Genomic DNA, 23,783 nt, shown 5'->3' on the forward strand with positions numbered 1-23,783 from the left:
TACATTTTAAGAATGCCTCCCCCCACCCACACAGTATCCTGGAAACCATAGTTTGTTAAGACTGCTGGGAACTGAAGCTTGGCGAAAGGTAAACTTTGGTTCCTAGGATTATTTCGGGGCAGAATGTGCATTAAATGTGTGGTGTGCATTCAGCCCACATCCTTAATGGTGTAGGAAATGAAGCTGACATACATAATCCTGTGTGCTGCAATCCTAACTCCACTCACTCAGGAGTAAGCCCTTTGAATTGAATAGGACTTACTTCTGAGTAGACCTGGTTCAGACTGCGCTGTTAAAATGTGTTTCAGTACAAGCCTATATGTGTGCATGAAATAAGCCCCATAGAGTTCAATGAGTTTTGCCCCCAGCAAAGTGTGCATAGGATTCCAACCTCAGCCTTTCATGTGCCACAGGTCATTCACTCCTTGATTCGATGCAGAGTTCCGTGACATCTAGACTGTGCACATACCATATATTTAAAGCAAAACCCCTCAAAAAAAATAATAATCCTTGGGTTCTGAGAATTATAGCTCTGTGAAGGATAAACTACAATTCCCAGAATTCTAGGGTGTGTGGAGAATATGTTCTAAGTGTGTGGTGTGCATGCAGCTTTACCCCCCAACTAAAGATGCCCAAAATGTCAGCCTAGCCTGTCGTTCCACATAGGCTCTTTTGGAACCCAAATCAAGGGCTGGGTGCTACTTGTTAAAAAAACAACTTCAGCATATATTTATATCCTTATGGCATTTATATACCAGGTGGAATTCACAAAGTGGTTTGAATAAGACTATGACAACAATAAGCATCACTTTTAAAAAAAGAAGTTACAGTAGAAAGGATAAGACCACTTGTTTGATAAGAAAAAGTTGTTCCTGCTTCTTCTCCATTCCCATGGGGATGGGGGAGGATGGTCCTTCAGGTGTCCTTGTGGTTGTGTGTGTGTGTGTGTGTGTGTGTTGCGGGGGTGGGGGCGGGGTGGGTTGAAGAGGCTGCTACAGAAGCTGAACGGTGACAGTTCCTCAGGCTCCTTTCTTCTCCACTCTGTTCAGGGGCAAAATGGTATTGCATTATTTTTTCTCCCCAGTCAGCATTCTTCTCAGTTAAAAATTAACTCTTTTAAGAATATACCTGCAGTTTGATTACCCGGCCTAGAATTAATGAGCCATTATAGGTGCTAAAGGGACACGGGTGGCGCTGTGGGTTAAACCACAGAGCCTAGGACTTGCCGATTGAAAGGTCAGCGGTTCGAATCCCCGCGGCGGGGTGCGCTCCCGTTGTTCGGTCCCAGCGCCTGCCAACCTAGCAGTTCGAAAGCACTCTCAGGTGCAAGTAGATAAATAGGGACCGCTTACTTGCGGGAAGGTAAACGGCGTTTCCGTGTGCGGCTCTGGCTCGCCAGAGCAGCGATGTCACGCTGGCCACGTGACCCGGAAGTGTCTCCGGACAGCACTGGCCCCCGGCCTCTTGAGTGAGATGGGCACACAACCCTAGAGTCTGTCAAGACTGGCCCGTACGGGCAGGGGTACCTTTACCTTTTTTTTATAGGTGCTAATGGGCCCAGGTGAAGATCTGTGAAGGACTGGGTGCCTTTCCCCATGCGCTGGGGACTAGTGGGCCCCTGTCATGAGCTTCCCAGAATCGTTCCCATAAGCTGAACAATGTTTGTGCTAATGATGACAACAGCAGCAGCCTGTGTTTCAGGAAAATCTGCCATGCATTGCTTCTGTAGCATGAATCATTAGGGATTCTGTGGGAGTGTGGCTTGTGCCAGTAATGTGCTTAAGATGAAAAGGAGGCTTTTAATGAAGACTTCTATGCCAAAAAACACGGAACCTGTGGTTCTCCAGATGTGGTTGGACTACAATTCTCATTGTCTCATGGCTAAACTATGGAACTTGCTCCCAGAGGAGGCAGTGGTGGCCACCAACTTAGCTGGCTTTACAAAAAAGATTATACAAATTCATGGAGGACAAGGCTATTAATGGCTACCCATGGTGGCTATGCTCTACCTCTGCTGGCAGAGGCATTATGCCTCTGATTACCAGTTGCAGGGAGCCACATGTGGTCAGAGTGCTATTGCACTTGTGTTTAGCTTGCAGGATTCCCACAGACCTCTGGTTGGCCACTGTAAGAATATGATGCTGGTCTAGATGCGTCAATGGCTTCATCCAGCAGGCTTTTCTCATGTTCTTTTGTTTGTGCCCAGAGAGGGCATGCTGACTACATGGAGTCCAGCAACATTGGGAGGGCCACAGAGACCTCCCTGCTGTAGGTCAATGTTGCTTGATTCAATGGAACAGTCTACCTGAATATTACTTAGACAGCTGTGCCTGGTACTACCAACCTTTCTCACTGATTTGTTCAAAGTGAAGCTAATCCTAAAGTTCTGGTCTTAAAAGTTAATTAGACAGCAGTGGTACCTATTTATCTACTCGCACTGGCGTGCTTTCAAACTGCTAGGTTGGCAGGAGCTGGGACAGAGCAATGGGAGCTCACTCCCTCGCAGGGATTTGAACCACCGACCTTCTGATCGGCAAGCCCAAGAGGCTCAGTGGTTTAAAGCACAGTGGCACCTGCTGTGTTCTACTCACCACTGTCAGAGGCAATAATGCCCCTGAATGCCTACTGCTGGGAATCACACAGGGAGGAGGAACTATATTTGCCCAGCCATTGTGAAAGCAATGATGTGCCCTGGATGTGTGCCCTAAATAGGTGAGCTGAAAGACCTTGTGTGCTGGATATGATGTGAAAGTTCCATCTCATCATCATTTTGCCAACAGGCCTGAAACAAAATGTTGCTGTGTGGAGGTACTCCATGATTATGATTCTGGCCACTTCCTTCCATTCTATCTGTCCCCAGCAGTCAGGCAGCATTCCAAGGGTTCTCAGCATGCTCAATTTGAGGATTCTACCTGTCCCTAATGTGGGTTTCTCTCTCTCTCTCTCTCTCTCTCTCTCTCTCTCTCTCTCTCTCTCTCTCTCTGTTTGTGTGTGTGTGTGTGTCCACATGTGTGTGCTCACCATAGCTTTTTGTGCTTCTGCAAGCTTAAGGGAATATGGAAGGCACTCTCACAGCTTCCTATTAGAAGATTGACCTACAGAGGGTCCATGCCAGGTGGTGGTGCATCTGCTTCAGATAGAAACATTCCATGTTCACCATCTTCTCAAGTTAAAATGATTTAGGTAGCACCCATTGCCTCATGGTTGTGTATCTGCTTTGCAAGGGAAAGTCCCATGTTCAGTCCCTAGCATCTCTCTCTCTCTCCAACCAGGTATCAGATGATGGGGAAATCCAGCAGGCTCTGCCTGATAGGATTGCCAGCTTGGCCCTGCAATTGTGAGTGCCTGGGACCATGAGTGCCATGCAGCATGCATGGCCATGGCACCAAAATGTGTGGGTGCCTGCCCACCCCCTTCATGGGGCACCCAGGGCCCCAAGGTGTTGGCACCTATGCTGCCTTAGACCCTGGAAAGCTACCAGCAACTCTGGCAGTCAGTATTGGGCAAGATGGACCATTGGCCCCAATGCATGGCAATTTCATATGAAGATGAATTTCAGTATTTCCTGGGAGATATTTATGTGTAGGGACAGGAAGGATTCTTTGACAAGTAGCACAAATTTCCCCTGGCGTAGGAATCCTTGGGTCTTTAAATAGAGGCACCACAGGCAGAAATCTAACAGGTGCTGTTTCCCCTGGAAGGAGATGGATTTATGAAGTTCTTATTTTCTTATGAGATGGTTCAATCCGAAGGTCCTATCAGTCGTATTAGCACACAGGGGAGTGGGGGGACAGGGACAATGACCTCAGGCTTGAGCTGCCTCTTGCTTAGATGAATGGAGTATTTTGTGTATGTAGAAACTACTCTACTGTATAGAGGTAAAATTTACATCCTTTCCCCTACTCACTTTTGCCATCACTGGCATGATGTGGCCCAAGATGGTTGCAAAGAAGCAAGTGTGGCCCTCAGATTGAAAATGTTCACGTACCAGAGGCACTGTAGCTCTGATCATCAGACGCTGAGAGAAGCAGCAAGATTTTCTCGTGTGGTTCCAGAGATTCCATTTTTGGGGTTGTTGTGTTGTGTTGTTGTTGTTTAGTCATTTAGTCATGTCCAACTCTTCGTGACCCCATGGACCAGAGCACGCCAGGCACTCCTGTCTTCCACTGCCTCATGTTTGTAGCTTCGAGAACACTGTCTAACCATCTCGTCCTCTGTCGTCCCCTTCTCCTTGTGCCCTCCATCTTTCCCAGCATCAGGGTCTTTTCCAGGGAGTCTTCTCTTCTCATGAGGTGGCCGAAGTATTGGAGCCTCAGCTTCACGATCTGTCCTTCCAGTGAGCACTCAGGGCTAATTTCCTTAAGAATGGATGCGTTTGATCTTCTTGCAGTCCATGGGTCTCTCAAAAGTCTCCTCCAGCACCATAATTCAAAAACATTCATTCTTCGGCGATCAGCCTTCTTTATGGTCCAGCTCTCTCATTTTTTGGGTAGCCACTGTCAAGTATCTGATGCTGGTGCTTGACAGATAGTATGTTTGATTCAGGCAAAGCATTATTTTGGATTTAGTTTTTATGGGTAATTTAATTACTCTGATCTTTATCAATATGGTACAAGCTGGCAGGTGTGTGTGTTGAATGCCATAAAAATATACTGATGTTTCCAGTACTTGTCTGTGTTTAACAAATTGCTCATAGGAAGGGTGTGTGTGTGTGTGTGTGTGTGCATCAAATGCATGGTGATTTGCATGTTGTATATTACTATGTTTTGAAGTGGAAATGATAGTGCATCTTTTTATTTCTATTCTTAATTAAGGCTGAAATTGTAAGCTTCCTTTAAACACAATGAGACTTTTGTACTGGAATGCAGGAAGTTGTCTTATACTGAATCAGACAATGGCTTGTCCCCTGGTGTTGTCTACACTGACTGGCAGCAGCTGCCCAGATTTCCAGACAGTTAATCTTTCTCATCCCAACCTGGAGATAATGGGCACTGAACCTGGGACCTTCTGCAGGCAAAGCATGTGTTCTGCCACTGAACTGTGATGCTTCTCCATAATGTGCACAGGATTGGGCATGCCTCTCCATTAATGGAGCATGGAACTTGCAGCAACATGCTGCAGTATAGAGTTTTTCTTCTCCATTCTGTACTCCATTCTCTCTCTCCCGACTCTACATATTTCCATTTAGCTGCCTATAGTCCTTCAGCATTTTGTGCTCACTGAGCATGCTCAGTCCTCATTGACAGAAGTGGCTGGTGCCGCGTGGGACTGGCAGAGTGTAAGGCAAGGAGACCAGCAGTAGGGGGAGCCAGAGCTAATGACAGACAGAGCCATCTCCCGACTGGTTGGTAAGAAAGGCAGTGGGGATTGGCTGAAGACTGAGGATTGGGCCTAATGTACAAGCCTCCTCCATTGCTAATTGGCCTTTTAAAAGTTATTCCTTCTGTAGGGCTCTTTCCATCCCTGAAGATAACATGTACTTCAGAACACAGGATTCCCACAAGCCTGCTGACATTTCCATCTTTTGGGGAATGGTAGGGACACGGGTGGCGCTGTGGGTTAAACCACAGAGTCTAGGACTTGCCGATCAGAAGGTTGGTGGTTTGAATCCCCATGGCGGGGTGAGCTCCCATTGCTCAGTCCCAGTTCCTGCCAGCCTAGCAGTTCAAAAGCACGTCAAAGTGCAAGTAGATAAATAGGTACCGCTCTGGTGGGAAGGTAAATGGCGTTTCCGTGCGCTGCTCTGGTTCGCCAGAAGCGGCTTAGTCATGGTGGCCACATGACCTGGAAGCTGTACGCTGGCTCCCTCGGCCAGTAAAGTGAGATGAGCTCCACAACCCCATAGTCGGCCACGACTGGACCTAATGGTCAGGGTTACCTTTACAACTTGGGTCATCATTGCAAGGGCACTCATAACCTGAACATTGGGAATAGAGGAATTGATGGTGGTAAGGCTATACTCCTATTAGGAAAGGCTATACTCCTTTGGTCTCAGTGGGGTTTTGACCTGTGTAAAAATACAGTAAAATAAAAATAGGAATGGACTGATTTAATGCAGCAACCAGAAGTTGAAGATATAATCATATATTTAAAGCCTGCACAGACACCATACATTTAAAGCACACGACTCCACCTTGAAATATCCTGGGAGCTGTAGTTTAAGGGTGCTGGGAATTGTAGTCCTGTGAGGGGTAACTACAGTTCCCAGGGTTCTTTGGGAGAGGAGAGTACTCTAAATGTATGATGTGTAAACCACCCTTTCCCCCAGAATATGTATTTAAAGCCATTATATTTAAATAGAATGAAGAAAGGAAAAAAATATTTTAAAACAAACAATTTTTGCAAGGGGATTGCAAGTCCTGCTCAGAGCAGAAATGAATAATCCTTAGTCATGTTCATGAATGCCAATGGGTCTACTCAGAGCAGGGGTAACACTGAAGACAACCCCCCCTACCCCACAACAAATGATGATGATAATGATAATGTCATTGTCATCATTATCATTAGTTGCTGTTTATTAAAGTTGTGTTTATGTTTGTTGGGAGTAAATAGTTATATGAATCTGACAAAAGTAGAGGAATACTGGGCAAAGATATTTTTGAAAAGGGGTGGAGAAGAAAAATATCGGGAAATTCCACCGACTCTACCTATTAAATCTGAGGGAGGAGTGGGAATTTTCTTCTGCTCGAGGGGTGAAAAGCTCACCCTACCCCCCCCCATTGCCCTTTTCCCTGCTTTGTTTAAATATCTGCCCCTTGCTAAGGCCAATTGGTTTATCCACGGAGCTCTGGAGTTCTTCCCCCAAAGTCCTGTCCTAAAAGCACCCCAATAATCCTGATGGAGTCACCTAAATCAAAGTTCATGGTCTCTTGTGATGGGTAGTAGTTAGTTGTTGTTCTGTTAAACTTTCCAAGCATAGCTCTAACTTAAGGTGTGTTTCAAACTTTTCAAGGTGTGCAAAATGAAAGACTTTGCTAACATTATTCTTTCCATGTACATTTTTGGGAGAATCATTGGGTTGTCTCCATCTAATTTATACACAGAATAGACCTCTTGAAATTTAACACACCTAATGCTGAATTTAGTGCCGATAAATTACAATGGTTCTACTCTGAGTAGGACTAATTTTGGAACACAACCCTGTATCATTCCTCCATTGCCAAATTTGTTTTCATCAAACACGCCAGGTATCATTTAGGCAATCAGTTTAAAAACATCGGAAGATGCCTTCTACTGAGGCAGTCAGTTGGTCCATCTAGCTCAGCATTGCCTACACGAACTGGCAGCAGCTCTCCAGGGTTTCAGACATGGAGACCCTCTCAGCCCTACTAGGGGATGCCAGGGATTGAACTAGGCACCTTCTGTGTAGAAATCAGATGCTCTAACAGAGGACCTGACCACCCCTGAGGCAAGATGAGGTGACCACCTCAAGTGGCATGATGGACGGGGGCAGCAGATCTGGCCTCTGAGGAATGTGTCACCTGCTGCTGCTATCATGCTCTCCTTGGACCTGCTGCTTCTACAGCACCCTCTCTGACAATGGGAGGCACTCCTGACATCCTCCTAACGTTAGGTAGGAGGTGGCTGCTCTCTGGGCTGTCTTGGGCTGATTTAGAGCAGGCCCATTTGAATCGCACTTCAACCATCAGGTAAGGTATAAAGGTAAAGGACCCCTGGTCAAAGGCGACTCGGGTTGTGGCGCTCATCTCACTTTCAGGCCGAGGAAGCCGGCGTTTGTCCACAGACCGCTTTCCGGGTCATGTGACCAGCCTGACTAAACCGCTTCTGGCGCAACGGAACACTATCAGGTAAGGTTGGTTTGATTCCCCCTTGTTCCTGACGTTCACTCAACCCTCCTTCCCTGACCAGAGCGGCACCATTTTGTAGTTTGCCTCAGATGCCAAAATGTCAGCCCTGCTCTACCACTGAGCCTCAGCCTTTCCCCCACTTTCTTCAGTGGTTCAGCTTCCCCCTCTACAGAATGCTTCTGCCCTAAGAACCAAATGAACACCCAGAAGAAGAGCTCAATGTCATTCAGAACCTTGGATATTCCTCCAGGAGCGAACAACTCAACGACGCTTAGGTTGCTGTTTCACATCTGCCCATGGAACAGCAACAAAACGGAGCCTCTTAGAGGCAGACCAATGCCTTAACAAGCTATTTACTTAGCTTCGTCGCATGGTCCCAAGTTCCAGTATTATAAGGGGGGGGGGGGACCTCTCCGTATCCAGTTTCTCCACGCCATTCGCGCGCACGCACACAAATATCATTGGGAAGTACACTGGAATGCGCTCCCTCCCCATATTCCCTTCTAGTAGTTTCTTAAACACATGCACACAGCTCCTTCCATAGGAACCAACTCCTAGGGGCAGACGTCCCTTCAGGACCCCCAATAAAATATTAGAGGGGTCGCCCTCCCCAAGTTGATTAGCATTGCCATTCAAATGATGTGCATGCACCACGTCTTGTGATTGAGTATGCGGGTCAGGGCTTAGCTGCTGCCCCCATCATTTTATTTAAATTGGCACCCCTGCCTCCTTTTGTTAGCTTGTACCAGGTCTTGCTATCACCTTGACCAGTCTTGATATCTCCTGCCTTTCATCCGCATAACTTGCCAGGTGAAAGAAAACACGCCCTATCCAAATGCCCTTGTACAGCCTCGACCTCCTCACTCTGTTCTCAAATGCCAGGTGCAGGGTGTGTGTGTGTGTGTGTGTGTGTGAGCGAGACTGGGGACGGCGCGTTCCTCAGCTCGCTTTTGATGGTGTCTTTCCTTCCACCCGCCACCCCTTTCGAATGTTTAATGCTGTGTGTGTTATCCCAGACGCAATTCCTTCCCCCCACTCCCCGGTCTGAAACGTGAAAATGTATCCCTTCTTTCGCGCGGGATCCATTAGAGGGCTTTAATATCCGTCTTTTTACAGCTGGAAGTTAAAAGCGCCTAAACCAGATTCGTGAACTCTGACATGCTCGCCGCCAGGTCCAACGGGGAAGAGGGAGGGAGAGGGGTGGGTGGGTCGTTGTGGAAAGGGTGCGAGAGAAAGGGGGGCCGCGACGGCTAGCTCCTCCAGAAGGGTGGAGGCATTATAACGTAAAATATATAAATATAAATATGTATATGTATGTTAAAAGATGCAGCTGGTTTGGAGAGTTGCGAAGAAGGAATGCGCGCCCAGCGGCCCAGGGCGCACCGCCGCTCTCCAAAGGCCCATGAACCTCTCCAAAAGCGCAGGACGCATCTAGAAATGCGCCCTTTCTTCTTCTTCTTCTTCTTCTTCTTCTTCTTCTTCTTCTTCTTCTTCTTCTTCTTCTTCTTCTTCTTCTTCTTCTTCTTCTTCTTCTTCGTCCCCCCTTTCCAAGAGCAGAGCACATTTTCCTCCCCTCGGGAATTTCTCTATCGCCAAAGAGCAGGAGATCTTCCTACCTGGCACTTTTAGAGGAAATCTTAACTACAACCTCCCTCCCCTTCAGCTAACAAGCCGGCTTTGGAGAACCCTGCTTAAATCCAACCCATTTCCTTCGCTGGGGTTTCTTTATCCCAACCCCCAACCCCCGCCCACCTTTGCTTCGTCCGACTTTGGTTGCCAGAGCAGTTTGCCAAAAGAGTCACCTTTCGGCACTACTTAAGGGCGACTCCCTGGCTTAAGTTGGGCTGCCTTTACATATTTCCTGGGCCTCGCTGGCTGGATTCCGTCCCCCCTTCTTTTTACTTACTGCTTCGGTTTGTCAAAACCAACGAGGATTTCCTCTTTTCATACCTCGAGATCCCTGTCATTAGCACTCGGAATTAACTCCTTTTCTTATATCCGGTTGCAGCGGAATAAAGTAACATTGATCCTGAGCCTTTTCACGGAGAGGCCTGCAAGAAACGCTGGTTTAGCACCATAGTGTCCCACTTTGCCCTAGTGAGGACGCGATCCAGGAAAGGGAACGTGGCGGGGAATGCGTTTTGCCCCTTTTCCTACTTCTGAGGGAGAATTATCCTTCCTTGCTTCGGTTTGGTTTGCTCCAATTTTATTTGCACAGAATCAAGGTTGCTTTCTGCAGAGCGCCCCTTTCCATTCAGAGAAAAGGGCTGATCTACAGACACACTCCTGCGGGCGCTCCTGAAGCGGAACTCACACCCCAGGGCCGTGTGCGCTCTGCTGCGGGGCAAAACCCACTCCGACCCACCTCCATTTTTCCAACCAAGCTCCCCACGTCGGAATTCGGTTTCAATTCGAGTTCTCCCACACTAGTTGTGAACAAATCAGGTCCCCTTCAATCTTAATCCGAAAGTAGATGGGCCTGAGCAGTGGCGTAGCGTGGGGGGTGCAGGGGGCCCCGGCCGCACCGGGCGCAATATCTGGGGGTTAGGGTTAGGGGGCGCAAATCCACGGGTTAGGGGGTGCAAATTACTTGCCTTGCCCCGGGTGCTGACAACCCACGCTACGCCACTGGGCCTGGGAGCCCAGCCAGGGGTTTACTTTATTCTAATCGGCCCCGATCTCCAATGTCCTAGTTGCGGAAAGGAGCTGTTTTGCGAGGACGAAGCGAATCCAGCCCGTTACAGAGGTACCTCGGGTTACATACGCTTCAGGTTACATACGCTTCAGGTTAGAGACTCTGCTAACCCAGAAATAGTGCTTCAGGTTAAGAACTTTGCTTCAGGATAAGAACAGAAATCGGGCTCCGGCGGCGCGGCGGCAGCAGGGGCCCCCATTAGCTAAAGTGCTGCTTCAGGTTAAGAACAGTTTCAGGTTAAGAACGGACCTCCGGAACGAATTAAGTTCTTAACCTGAGTTACCACTGTACTTTATTCCACGTAAGGATCACATCTGGAACAGTTACAGGGCTGCAGAAGCGATCCAAGCACGCGTTAAACGGGGTCGTCGCCGTCGTTGCTGCTCTAATATAGCTAATGTTAGAGAAGACCCTTTAAAATAGGTGAACATGACTAACTTGGGTGTATTAATTTCAATGGGTCTACTCGAAGTAAAATTAGTTGGATACAATCACTACCACCAACAAATTTATACAGTGTATAGCTCAGTGCCAAAATAAGATTCTAAGCATAAAAACACTCCACCGAGGATGATGATGGTGGTGGTGATATCTCGCTCTATTTTAAGGTAATCTTTCGCAACGTTTAGTTTTGCCTCCAGGGGACTCGTGAACCAAATGCTTTTTGGGGTGGACGGTGGTCCTAATTTCCCGCTTCTAGCATCGAATGAAGGAAGCTGTTTTTGCCAGACCCGTTGCCAGGAATGTTGCGATAACGGGTGCGGGGAGAGGCTAGTCTGTATGGGATAGCAACAGGGAACCATTGCAGAACATCATAAATATGTGCAGGCAGCCTGGTATCCTTGCTAATCTGATTGGTTCCTGGAGAGCATTAGCCGTTTGCTTTGATGGTTTTCCGATAAGTAAGAGGACTGGATTTATATTTTCCTTTTATGTAAGATGAACATTCGCCAATGAGAACGCCCATCCGGGGGCTACACTCTTGCCGTTGGGATCTCTTTGCCGTTCGGAATCAATGGAAGCCGGGGATTTCGCCCCGGATTCTACAGTAACAGGGAAGTTGTGGCTCTGCGGATGTTGCTGTACTCCGACCCCACATCCTTCCCGGCTATTAGCCACGGTGGCCGGGGCTCTGGTGGGCGTTAAAGTCCTACAGCATTGCGGTGGAGGCGGGGTGTCACCGCATCTCAGCCCTAGGTTGCAACCTTGGCTAGGAGGTCAATCCCACTAAACCAACCCCAGGCAACGGGGAATGGGCCCCGCCTCACAGTAGAGCTTTGCGCCCAGAAGGTCCCAGGTTCAAACCCCAGCATCTCCAGGAAGGACCGGAAGAAGCACCTGGTCTGAAACCCTGCCGCTTCCGGTCAGTGTAGACAATACTGAGCTGGATGGAGCACAAGTCTAAGTCGGTATAAGGCAGCTTTCTATGCAAAACAATTCTGCTTACTTTCAAGTATGCATTCACAGGGGATCAGGGGGTTGCATATTTTTTAACGGGCCCTAAGACTTCTGGATGCTTTTCCTGGAAACATGTGCCAGCGACACCCTTTTCTCCGTTGGAAAAGTCTAATTGCCCGTGAGTTCCGATCAATGGACTTCTGGTACTTCCACGATGTCTGTTGGGAGAAGGGGGATAGTGAGGGAACCTTCCCTTAATTAGCCTTTCCTGGCTCTCCTCCTCCTCCCCCTTCTTTTGCCTTTTTCAAAAATGTGGTTTCCTGGCGTTCAAAGGGCCCATTCTGGGGCTTTTTAATTCCCCGCCGGCCTTCGGCAGCTTTTGCGCAGCGGCGAGCGGGTAATTTATAGCGGAGCCTTCAGAGCCAGCGCGGTCGAGCGGGAAGCTCGCTCCTACACGCCTTGGCCGAGGCATAAATCACAGGAAAGGCATACACTCCTTCCTCCACCCGCCCCCACTCTGCGGTCACTCAATGAGAACGGGGCGAGGTGGACACCAACCTGCTTCCCGGAGCAGGTGCCTACTCTTTTACGCCCTCCGCCAAGTTCCAACAGGCTCTGCGACTTGGAACAGGTTAAAAATATAACATGCTAGTTAGGAGTTCCCGGAAAGGAAAAGGGGATCTCTCCGCAGCGACTGGGGATCCCGTGGCCTCGATTCATAGCCTCCTGGCGATGCAGTAGGGTTACTTCTGGTGCTGCTGGCTATCTACCTATCTATCTATCATCTATCTATCTATCTATCTATCTATCTATCTATCATCATCATCTATCTATCTATATCTATATCTATATCTATCATCTATCTATCTATCTATCTCTATCATCTATATCTATCTATCTATCTATATCTATATCTATCTATCTATCTATCTATCTATCATCTATCTATATCTATCTATCTATATCTATCTATCTATCTATCTATCTATCATCAATCATCTATCTATCTATCTATCTATCTATATCTATCTATCATCTATCTATCCCATTCCCCCCCCCCCAATGAACGCGAAGGTGACATTTGCGGTTCTCCTCATTTAATCCCCACAACAACCCTGTGAGTTAGGGACTGAGAGGCAGCGGGGCAAGGGTGCGCAGACAATTTCATGTGCAGTGTGGTGCAGTGGGTAGAGTGTTGGACTAGGACCTAAGATACTAGGGTTCACATCCCCAGTCTACCATGGAGCTCGCTAGGTGATCTTGGAATCAGTCACTGCCTCTCAGCCTAACCTACCTCACAGGGTTATTGTGATTGATCATCGTAATCATTTTGACCTCCCAGGGTCCAAATCCGGCAGTCTAATCTCTACACCACCACTGGCTTTCCTTTCCTTTCCTTTCCGCAGCCGTTTTGGGTTTGTAACTACCTGGAGTCAATGACCGACCTACTTTTTGGGGGCCCTGAAGCTTGAAGCCTGAAGCCTCTTTGCAACCAGCAACAGGTCTGGGTAACTACTGTTATCTTCTTCAATGCGGTTGTTTGCAACAACCTTTACAACATCTGTGCTATTGACTCTCAAACTTTGGGTTTGTTAAAATATATACAAAAAAACCCAAGCAATTTCACTCAAATCCATGCAACTCAAATTAGGTCTACTAGACCCATTTTTAAAAAGCGATTTGGAATGAGGTTGCTTCTGGGGCCCTTGCGAGATAAGGGGCCTTGAAGCTGAAGCTTCATTAGTTTCAGAATAAACCCGCCCCTGCCTGGAGCGGTGATCTCAGGGCAACCTGTAATCGTTGGCGTAGCAGGGATTTTTGTTAGAGGGATTTGTATTTATTTTTATTGATTTGGGGGGGTTGGAGTTGCCTCTCTTACCCCCACCCCCATGCGCGCAGTGTCATTAGATCTGTACCGGGGTTTACAAAAGAGCAGGCCAAAGTCTCCTGTGGTGGTCACAGTGGCCAACCCAACGCCTCCAAGGGAATCCCAGAAGCAGGTCCTGAGCGCAGCGGCGCTCTCCTCGCCTGCGATTCCTAGCCATTGGCCTTCGCTCCGAGAGTGCAGGTGGTACATTGCCATATCCTCAATGAATCCCCGAATTCCTACACTTGTTCAGAAGTCAGTCCGGCAGAGTTCGATGGGTGCTATCCTATCCTAGGCACCCGCTTTCCTGGGAGGATGCTTCACTTAACACAGTGGGGGTTGCTCCAGATTAAAATTGGCTTGGGTCTGTGCGGCCGGCTTCGTTTATTTATTTTAGCTGAGAGTCCCCGTTCGAAATTTACCAAAGTCCACCTCCTTCAAACGTTGGTTTTCTCCGCCAACATCTATGCAGTTTACGGCAGAATATAAGGAAGCAGATGGGAGGTTGCATCCTAGTTTTGGAGAGTCATCTACTTTCAGATGATATTTCAGATAAAGTATTTTCAGCCCGGTGGGAGAGCGTCTGTTTTGGACGCAGACAGTAGCATAGGAAGGCAGGGGCAGGGCGACTGGGAGACACAGTCCCTCCGGGTGCTTGGGTAGGGCGATGTCCCACAAAAAGCTCAGCAGCTTTGGGTGATCACCGGCGGGAGTTGCTACGCCAGTGCACACAGAAGGTCTCCGGTTGGACCCCGGGCATCTCCAGGTAGGGTTGGGAGATAGACGTCCTGTCTGAATTGCTAGAGAGGCGCTGCCAATGGGATAAAGCAGCTTCTTGTTCGTCCACTCTCTGTCTCAAGGTGCTCACACAGTTTAGCCAACAAACCTAAGTAGTTATAAAATCCACTGGTTGAAAACACACACACACACACACACACACACACACAAACACACGTCAGTGGCACTGGTACCAGGATTACGCAGAGTTTAAGCACGTGTTTACAGCTGCAAGCCCATATAGATTTCCTAGCAAAGAAGGCAGTCACTGAATTTACTCCCAAGCAAACGCGCATGGAATCAAACTGCGGATTTATTCCCACGGATGAGAAGCGGCTACAAAAAAGGCTTGGATTGGAATCGCGATCTGAACTTGTGTGTGCGCGCGTGCGTGCCTGCGTGTAAAAAAAGTCTAGGCGCGCACTATCAGCAGCCTTCCGCGGGAATAAGGTCCATAGGACCTGTTGACGATCAGGACCTAAACGGTCATCTCTGCCTGCGCCCTATTGCACTACGCATCGGAAACCCGCTTCATTGCGATTAATATAATCTATCAAGTAAACACGATTTAGAAACCACGAACTCATTATCTCCCTTTGGGGTCAGGATCCAATTGTCCAAAAATGGTTTTTGGAAAGTGGTGGGACTTCGGTGATGGAAAAGTTATATAGGAGGAATTGATATCACGACTGCAGATATGACAGTGATTTCCTCAGGCATGTGTGTTTTACATTTATTTCAGCATGAAAGTCAAACAGGAGTGTGAAAACCTCCCTCGGAAATGCATGGGGTTTAGACGTTTGTTTGCCAGTGGTGCCAAGGTAAATAAAATTTTGGGAGAGCCCAGGTGAGCCCCGTCGACATAATCGATCATAAGACGAGGCTCGAACACACCATTTGAATAATAATGCCCGTCAACCTGGGGGGGGGGGGGAGGTAGCACTCTCAAATATTTTAATGGGGAGGCGGCAAAGGACTTTGGCCCCTAGGAATTAACTCCTAAGATTGGCTCAATGCATAATAATGGGTTGTATCCGACTAACTCAGAGTAGACCCGCTGAAATAAAGGAACTTGATTCTATAATCTAGTCGAATTAATAATAATGATAATAATGATAATAATAATAATAATAATAATAATAATAATAATAATACAGCTCTGTTCCTGTGACTGTATAATGTTTTAACAGTTTTAAATTGTTGTATCCTCCCCAGGGGATCTGTTGGTAAAGGGCAGGTCGTAAATTTTATCATAATCATAATCATTATTCAACAATAGTTCTCATTTAATTATATTGATGTTCGTTTTAACTTTTTAAAAAAATCCGTAAAAACACACGGATTCATCATTCACGGATTTTAATCCTACCTGGGCATAAACCAGAAGCAGGTTTAATGGACTGAAATTGAATTTATTTTTCAGTGCTAGGAAGTGGGATCCAGATCATTCCCACTCTCTATCCCGCCCCTTCCCAACACATTTCATGTCCATTGTTTCCACTGCGAATTCCAACACCTGCTGGAATCTCTCCTGATGAAATCAATGGCGCTTTTGTTTGTTTGTTTGTTTGTTTTAAACAACAGCTTATGAACGGATTGTCCGACCTCCCCTTGTTAGGGATGCCATTCTGAGAACCTGCACGCGACCTTCGCCCCCTCCCAGCCCAAAATAAATGAGTGATTTCAAATCTGTGGGGGTATTTTATTTATTTCAGCCGCGTTGATCAGCCGCCCAGACACTGCGTTATCCAAGCTGCTTACAAAGCATATCTCAGGAAAATGCAGCAATAAATCCAGAATGAAAATAAATAAATCAGTAAACACATTCTCACAAGTACATTGCGGGGGGGGGGGGCGTTTCCCTGGATTCTACAGGAAGGGGTGGGACACACACACACACACACACAATCCCATTTTATTTTTTTATTCGATTTCAGTAAATCCAGCGATGGGGATATCAAGGGGTAGCCCACAGACCTTTCCCCCCCGCCCGCCACAAATAAGAGCCGTTTCCAGATTTCTGATGAGACTGGCGTGTGGGGGGGGGGAGAGAGACCTTTAGGGGTCCCGTTTCATAAGGTACAACTGCAATCGCCATTTCCTCCCCCGTTTCTTTGATCCCACCAATGTGCTAAAATTCCATTCGCTCTGTTTAAAACGCCGGGTGGGGGGTGGGAGGCGAATCCCAGTCAGGCAGTTCGGGTGAAATCCAAAGGGAGTCCAGCGCGGCAAACGTGGCTGTTTTGTGCCGCATGACTCGCTTGAGAATTTTTAATTTATTTAATTTATTTAGGTGGGGGGTATTTAAAAATAATAAAAACAGGTTTGCGTTTGATAGTGTAACGTCCACATCATATGTGTACACACGTACACGTACACACACACACACACACACAAGCAAACAAACTCTTGCCTCGCGTACTCGAATAAGCTCTACCGAAGGAATTTGAAAACAGTTTGTCTCCTAAGTGCCACGACGATTGGTAATAATGAGCAATCATAGCTCCTATAAATAATACTGCGTTGTATGTAAATTCTAAGCAGAGTAAGCCCACTGAAATAAATGAACCCTAAGTAGGCCCTCTCTACTGATTTCAGTGGGTCTACTCTGAGTGGAACCAACACTGGGTGGTAGCCCCAAAATAGACAAAGAAAACGGGGAGGAAAGGATGAATGAGATAATAAATTTCGAAACAAAATAAAATTGACCCCCCCGCGCTATTTTTTTAAAAAAGGTTTTTTTCTCTTTGTCAAACAGATGGAGAAAAACCCCCAAATATCTCAAAGAAGGCTTTCACTAAGCTTAATTCAAACGTCTTCTTCTAGAAATGAGACGAAGGATTAAGGATAGATACAACAGACGGAAGGAAACGCGACCAGGATTGTGGAAACAACTCGGCGAAGATATACTCCGGTACGATATTTTAATGATCGTCCCTAATATGAGATTATGATACATATTGCATTGATAGCCTGAGCGTTACCGATGTATATATACATAACGTCTCTTCTTCCCCTAACGACTTTGAGCAATATATTCTGCGGTAGCTAAATTGTCTCAAATACGCAGGAACTTTCGCTCTTCCTTCGTTCTTGCTTCCTGACCTAGACAAAACTAAAGACGTGTAAAGGCAGGCTTTTAACACCCACACCGCCACCACTTATAGTAATATAATAAATGACGGTGGCAATATTAACGCTATCCCGAGTCCTTGGAAGACCCACGCTGCTTCTTCGCTACTTGTATTTGTGTAGGGGGCCGTTAAAACGTTTGTGTTTAATGTGGTTTTTTGTGGGGGTTTTTTTGGTATGTTCCTAGTTGTTTTGGCTGTTGTGAAATTTACTGTTTTTTGCTGTTTGCTTAATATTTATTTGTGCTTTACTTGAACACTGCTCTGATTCCCTTAGAGAGCAAGAACGGGATTCAAAGGATGTTAAACAAATTAAAGATATTAATAGTTACATTGCAGCATTATTAATATGAATTAAAGAAGGCAATATTTATTACTGCAGTTAATGCTATATCATATATGATATTGTATAAAATATACTATCCATACAAATTAAATAAATTAATATTTCTTAGTATCATTATCAATGTGTTCATGAATTATTAGTAATACTATTATTAACATTGTTAATATTATTAACTTTTATTAGTTAATAGTTAACCATGTTACTATTGTTGTTGTTGTTGTTTATTTTCAATAACAGCATTTCCCCTCTAGTTTGAGAATTCTAGCGAGCGTCTCAAACCTCTTTCGTTGGTCGCCACAAGATGTAAACATTTGGCGAGATTAGGTCGATCATTCTGTATATCAGCCTTTCTGTCAATTTGCAGCTATTTGAAGGAAATTAGAAGAGAGAGGGAGAAGTCAAAGTGAAAATAAAACAAAACAAATAAACCCAAGATTCTCGAGTCTAGTTGCCCAGTTCATTAATAATAAATAAATAATAGCATGAAAGTTATTGAGGGTTTTCTAAGTTGGTGTAAGGTTGAGGATGGGCGCTCCCCTCCAATTCCTTTTTTCTGTTTTTCTAAAGGACAATTATTCTAACTATGCACTTATTTTGAAGAACAATGACATTAAACAACCACGATGGATGGCATCGAGACCACGCTATCCAAGGTCATTTGACATTCTGTGGCTGTATCTATCCTTATACAGGTATCAGATCCCTATTCGTAAAAGCCATTCATCATCATATTATTAATAACCATTATCACGACTGGCAATCAGCCTCGGCTAGAACGATCGGCCGTTGCGCGCTACTTGCGGATTCCTATCTACTCTTCCGCCCTTTGAAGTTTCTACCTCGTGGGGAATTCTTTTCAAAAAATAAAAATAAGAAATTGTCCGCTCGGAGGCTTTGGATCACTCAAAGAAGCGCTGACGTCGCTCTTCCAAATTGGTGTGAAATCGGATTTCAGCCTCTCCCTTCTCTGCTTTTTCTTCTCCCCTCGACAGAGCTGGCGCCCCACCCTGCCCGATCCCAGGCTTTGGCGAGGCGTCTTTGTGGCCGGGCCCGAGGGACCAGGCGCCCCGATGGCGAGGAGGAGGAGAAGAAGCAAGGCCGAGAATCGGTCCCCAAGGGTCGCCCAGAGGACTCTCTCTCCGCTCCCTTCCATTACTTTGCATCGCGCGCCAAGCCCTCCGGATCCCCGAAAAGGCCTGGCCAGGCGACGCTGCCTCTCCCTGACGGGCTGTCACCTTCACCTCCAAGAAAGTGGGAATCTCCGACGACGCGTGTGTCTATGGATTGCTCAGGCGCCCCCTGGAACGGGTGGGACCGGGAGCGCAACCGCATTGAAGTAAAAACTGAGTTGTTTGTTTTTTCCCTTCTCCCGCGCTATCTAGGCGAGGGAAGTCTTGGTGTCAGGGCTACGGGAACATCCTGGTTTGAGGAAGAAAAAGCGCGACTGATCTTTCACCGTCGAACCCCCTCTCCCCACAAAGCCATACACAGTCCCGCACGTTTGGGTCCAGAAATACTACTCATTTATTGGCTGTTGTTTTGAGACGGGATTACTGAGACATCATTTTACCCCTCTTTCCTCCAACCCCATCTCACATCCACATGTAAAGAAGTCTTATAACACTTTAATTGAAGTTCTGTGAGAGCAACACTCTTAACAGGCTATGGTCCTCAGGATTCTTTGGGGGAAGCCATCATTGTTTAAAGTGGGCCAAACATATGATGAGCGTGTGACCCCAGTCTGTTCCGTACATTTCCCATTCGGTATGTCCTGCCCCCCCCCCCGCCCCGTTGATGTCAGGCAGCATCTGTGAAACTCTCTGCCTCATTGATATCTGCTGCCCTACAATCCTAACCCCTATTTTGCCGTCTACTGAAGACCAGAGCTGAAACTGTAGATTTCCTCCCACCCCGCAGCCCCCAGACTTTATCTCTCAGAGCCCACAAGACATGAAAATGTTGACATCTGTTTATTCCCACCTTTTGGTAGGGGCGTACGAAGAGGGGGGGCAGGGGGCAGTCCGCCCCGGGTGCCACCCTGATGGGGGTGACAAGATGGTATTCTGCCTCACCCCAGCTGTAGAGCGGCCAAGAGCATGCACACAGCATGTGTATGGGCTGCTGTGTATCCACGGTCTGTACGGGCGCCGCACATGTGCATTCTGTACAGTCGCCACACATGCGCAGTTGGAGACCGCACTGACCTATCTATTCTGAATGTTCTTATGTGATGCCAATAAAGGTTACTTGACTTAACTTGACATGCACAGTCTGTATGGGCACCACACGGGTGCTGCCAGGTGGTTAGCCCTGCCCCTCGGCACCCTGCCTTTTGGTATACTTCTTAATAGGTAGGGACGACTTGGTTAGGGTGGGGTAGGACTTTTGTTGGGGGGACAGATATGACGTAATTGGTCAGTTAAGTATTTCTATTGTTTTACAAGGGGGCCAGCTGCCCCTTGCCCCCCCCCCGGCTATGCCCCTGCCTCAGTGCTTTTTTTCCTAAAAAATGCTTAGGCGTACTCTCATTTCCCTACTCATATTGAAATACTGCTCCTCAATGAGGCCAAACTTAGGTTCACAAAACGTTTAGGGGTATGCGTACCCCTGTGTCCCCCCCCCGAAAAAAGCACTGCCCTCCATGATATTGTTATCACTATTATTATCTGGCCCTTCACCCTAAGTTCCCAGGGCAGGTTACAACAATTAGAGCACCATGTTCAAAACAGTTTTAAACAACTTGCAACCACAGAAATGAGGCGGGTCCTTAAAATATGCAACTCTTTTGTCAAAAGCCAGGATCTTTAGCTGTGCTGGCAAAGGCTGGTGGAAGTTATATTACTCCAGCTACAGCAAGCTCCCTGTTGCGGTGGGTTGCCAACCTTTCTTTTCATCACAAAGCAACAATTCCTATAGTTCCCTGTGAAGAAGGACTGACAGTTAAACCACTCTGAGAAGAATCATAGGTCATAGGGGTAAAGGTAAAAGGACCCCTGACCATTAGGTCCAGTCTGGGGTTGCGGAGCTCATCTCGCTTTACTGGCCGAGGGAGTTGGCGTACAGCTGGCTTGTGGCATGTGGCCTGCATGACTAAGCCGCTTCTGGCGAACCAGAGCAGCGCACGAAATGCGGTTTACCTTCCCACCGGAGCAGTACCTATTTATCTACTTGCACTTGGATGTGCTTTTGAACTGCTAGGTGGGCAGGAGCAGGGACCGAGCAATGGGAGCTCACCCCGTCGCAGGGATTTGAACCGCCGACCTTCTGATTGGCAAGCCCTAGGCTCTGTGGTTTAACCCACAGCGAATAGGGCCCTCCTAACAACTCTCAGCACCCTGAACATTTTGCAGCTCCCAGGATTCATTGGGGGAAGCCATGACTGTTGAAACTGACATGATACTGCTTTAAATGTGAAGTGCAGTCTTGCAGTAGGAATGTTTCTCTGCTTGGTTCACATCCACACCATACATTCATTTGTGTAGCGGGGGGGGGGGGGGCGGCAGGGAGGGGCAGCTGCTCCCCCTAAATCAATAAAAATTAATAAAAATACATAGCTAAGAGGTTTCCCCCCAAAAAGGCCTTGCCCCCCTAAGAAAAATCCTGGCTACACCCATGCATAGATTGAAAGGACTCATTCACCACTTTAACTGTCACAAAGTACCCTGGGAATTGTAGTTCGTTCATGGTGAAGGAAATTATAGCTTTGTGAGGTCAGCACTCTGGGGTGCTGGGAAGCCACGACTCACAGAGTGGTGCAAGAGTCCTCGAAATGTATTGCACAGGTACATAGCAAGTTTTCTCTCCCCTCTAACAGCTGCTTGGCATTTTGTGTCAGTTGAGCACATGCAGTTCCCATGGGGTTATTTAAATACCTCCCTCTTTAGGAGCCTGCAAAATCTTTGTTCTGTAAAAATTGGGCTTCCTCCAAACCTCCTATTATTCCAGGGGCATGGCACCATTTGCCAGGGGAGGGGCATGTGCATGCGCCTCAAGTGGGGGCAGAGTGTGCTCGTCCAGCCCTTGCCCCAGGTGTCACCACCGGTGGGTGCTTGAGCACTGGGTGGGGCAAGCAGGGCGCATGATGGGGATCTCTGCGGTGTGCGCGCGTGCCTGGTTGACACCCCCTCCAATTGTGTGCCCGGGGCAATGGCCCCCCGGCCCCCCAATGCTACACCACCGTGTTATTCCCCTCTTCTGCATGAGTGGAGCTTTTTGGTTATGTAAGGACTAGCACATAGAGAGTCAAGATCATATCAGTGTATATATAATATGTGAGCCTTACCTGCAACAAAATGTTACAGCATGATTCCAGCTGCTTCATTCCACTATCACCACCCTAGTTTTCACACAGTATTCAGTTAGCATTTAGTTATGTCCTCATAAACGTTGTTTTGACATTTGAGCTTCCCTTATAATTTTCTTCGCTTGTGGACGACTTTAAATCTACCACTACCCTTTTCCCCCACCATTGATTTTCTCTCTCTTTCTCTCTCTCCCATCAAGGTTCATCACTGGCACATCTGAAGCGTGACCAATCTTGTCACCCTCAGTCGGACCCTAATTTATGAACTGGGCCGGTGGGGATGAGCTTGTGTCTTTAAGAAGCCAGCATTTCAGAAAGTTCCCCCCTTAAGAGACATCTCACCTCCTTGGGACTGAAAGGTTATCAGGAACGATAAATGGTTTCACCTTCGGCCTTTTTTTGACATTTGATGGATGAGATCAGCTTGATGGAAGCCTCTTTGCTCTAATTAGCTACACTCCACTCTAAATTGTTTTAACACCTTCCCTTTGCTCTGGATGAAGTTATGTTGGCATGCCCTAACCTGCAAATTCAGACTTGCCCCATCACCTGTAGCATCAGTTGACATGTGATTTTCTTTTGCTCTCTGATTGATGGATAGTCCTCATAATACCAAGGCTTTGGGATAATGCTATGTTCATTATAAACCGTCCCCATGACATTGGACACATTGGAACCATGCATTTAAAGCACCAATATACCACTGTAAACAGACATCGCTTCTCCCAAAGAATTCTGGGAGCTGTAGTTTGCTAAGGATGCTGAGAGTTGCTAGGAGACCCCGCTATTCTCAGGGAATTCTGGGAATTACTTTCCATCCAGGCCTCACATAAGCATGGAGCTGAATTATGTGAATTCCTGAGATAGTAAAAAGAAAAACAAAGGATTGTAGAGTTTAAGATTACAGGTGCAGTTCACATTTTTATTTTTATCTTTGGAATGCTCCCCATGTCTTCATTGTTTTTATTAAAAATTGTTTTCATTGTTGATCTTTGTTACTGTTAAATCCCTTTGAGCTGTTTCACAATATGTGGTTTATAAACTGAGTGAACAAATTAATAATCAATCAATCAATCAATCAATTAATTGAAAAATCAGTTTTTCAGCAAGTATAGAGTCACAGAACATAGAGTTTTAGAGTTAGAAGGGGTCCCAAGGGTTATCTAGTCCAACCCCATGGAAAGCAGGAATTCTCAGCTAAAGCACCTGTGACCAGATGGCCATCCAGCCTCTGCTTAAAAACCTCTAAGGAAGGAGAGTCCACCACATTCGGAGGGAGTCTGTTCCCCTGCCCAACAGCTCTTACAGTCAGAATGTTCTTCCTGATATTTAGTCAGAATCTCCTCTCTTGTAACTTGAAGCTATTGATTTGGGTGCTACAGAGCAGGAGAAAATAAGCACGCTCCGTCTTCCGTGGCACAGCCCTCTTTAAGATAGCTGAAGATAGCTATCATGTCT

At 46.8% G+C, this 23,783-nt stretch overlaps 1 protein-coding gene across 10 annotated transcripts in view; it reads left to right on the forward strand.

Annotated features, from left to right (window-relative positions):
- The window catches only part of LOC310669683 (uncharacterized protein), a 38,400-nt gene extending 15,088 nt beyond the window's left edge, over positions 1 to 23,312 (forward strand). For 4 of the 10 annotated variants that reach the window (XR_014507261.1, XR_014507262.1, XR_014507266.1 and 1 more), the window contains exons 2-4: positions 17,304 to 17,459; positions 19,015 to 19,358; positions 22,526 to 23,312. Coding sequence is in view for 1 of the 10 variants with exons in the window: in XM_083424153.1 (XP_083280279.1) it covers positions 17,372 to 17,459; positions 19,015 to 19,246 (320 nt within the window). In the remaining 9 variants the exon portion in view is untranslated. The other 6 variants (XR_014507268.1, XR_014507260.1, XR_014507264.1 and 3 more) reach the window with 6 other exon arrangements.
- The last annotated feature ends 471 nt before the right edge of the window (positions 23,313 to 23,783 follow it).

The sequence above is a fragment of the Podarcis tiliguerta genome (genome assembly GCF_965153285.1).
Source record: "Podarcis tiliguerta genome assembly, chromosome: Z".
Taxonomy (NCBI): Eukaryota; Metazoa; Chordata; class Lepidosauria; order Squamata; family Lacertidae; genus Podarcis; species Podarcis tiliguerta.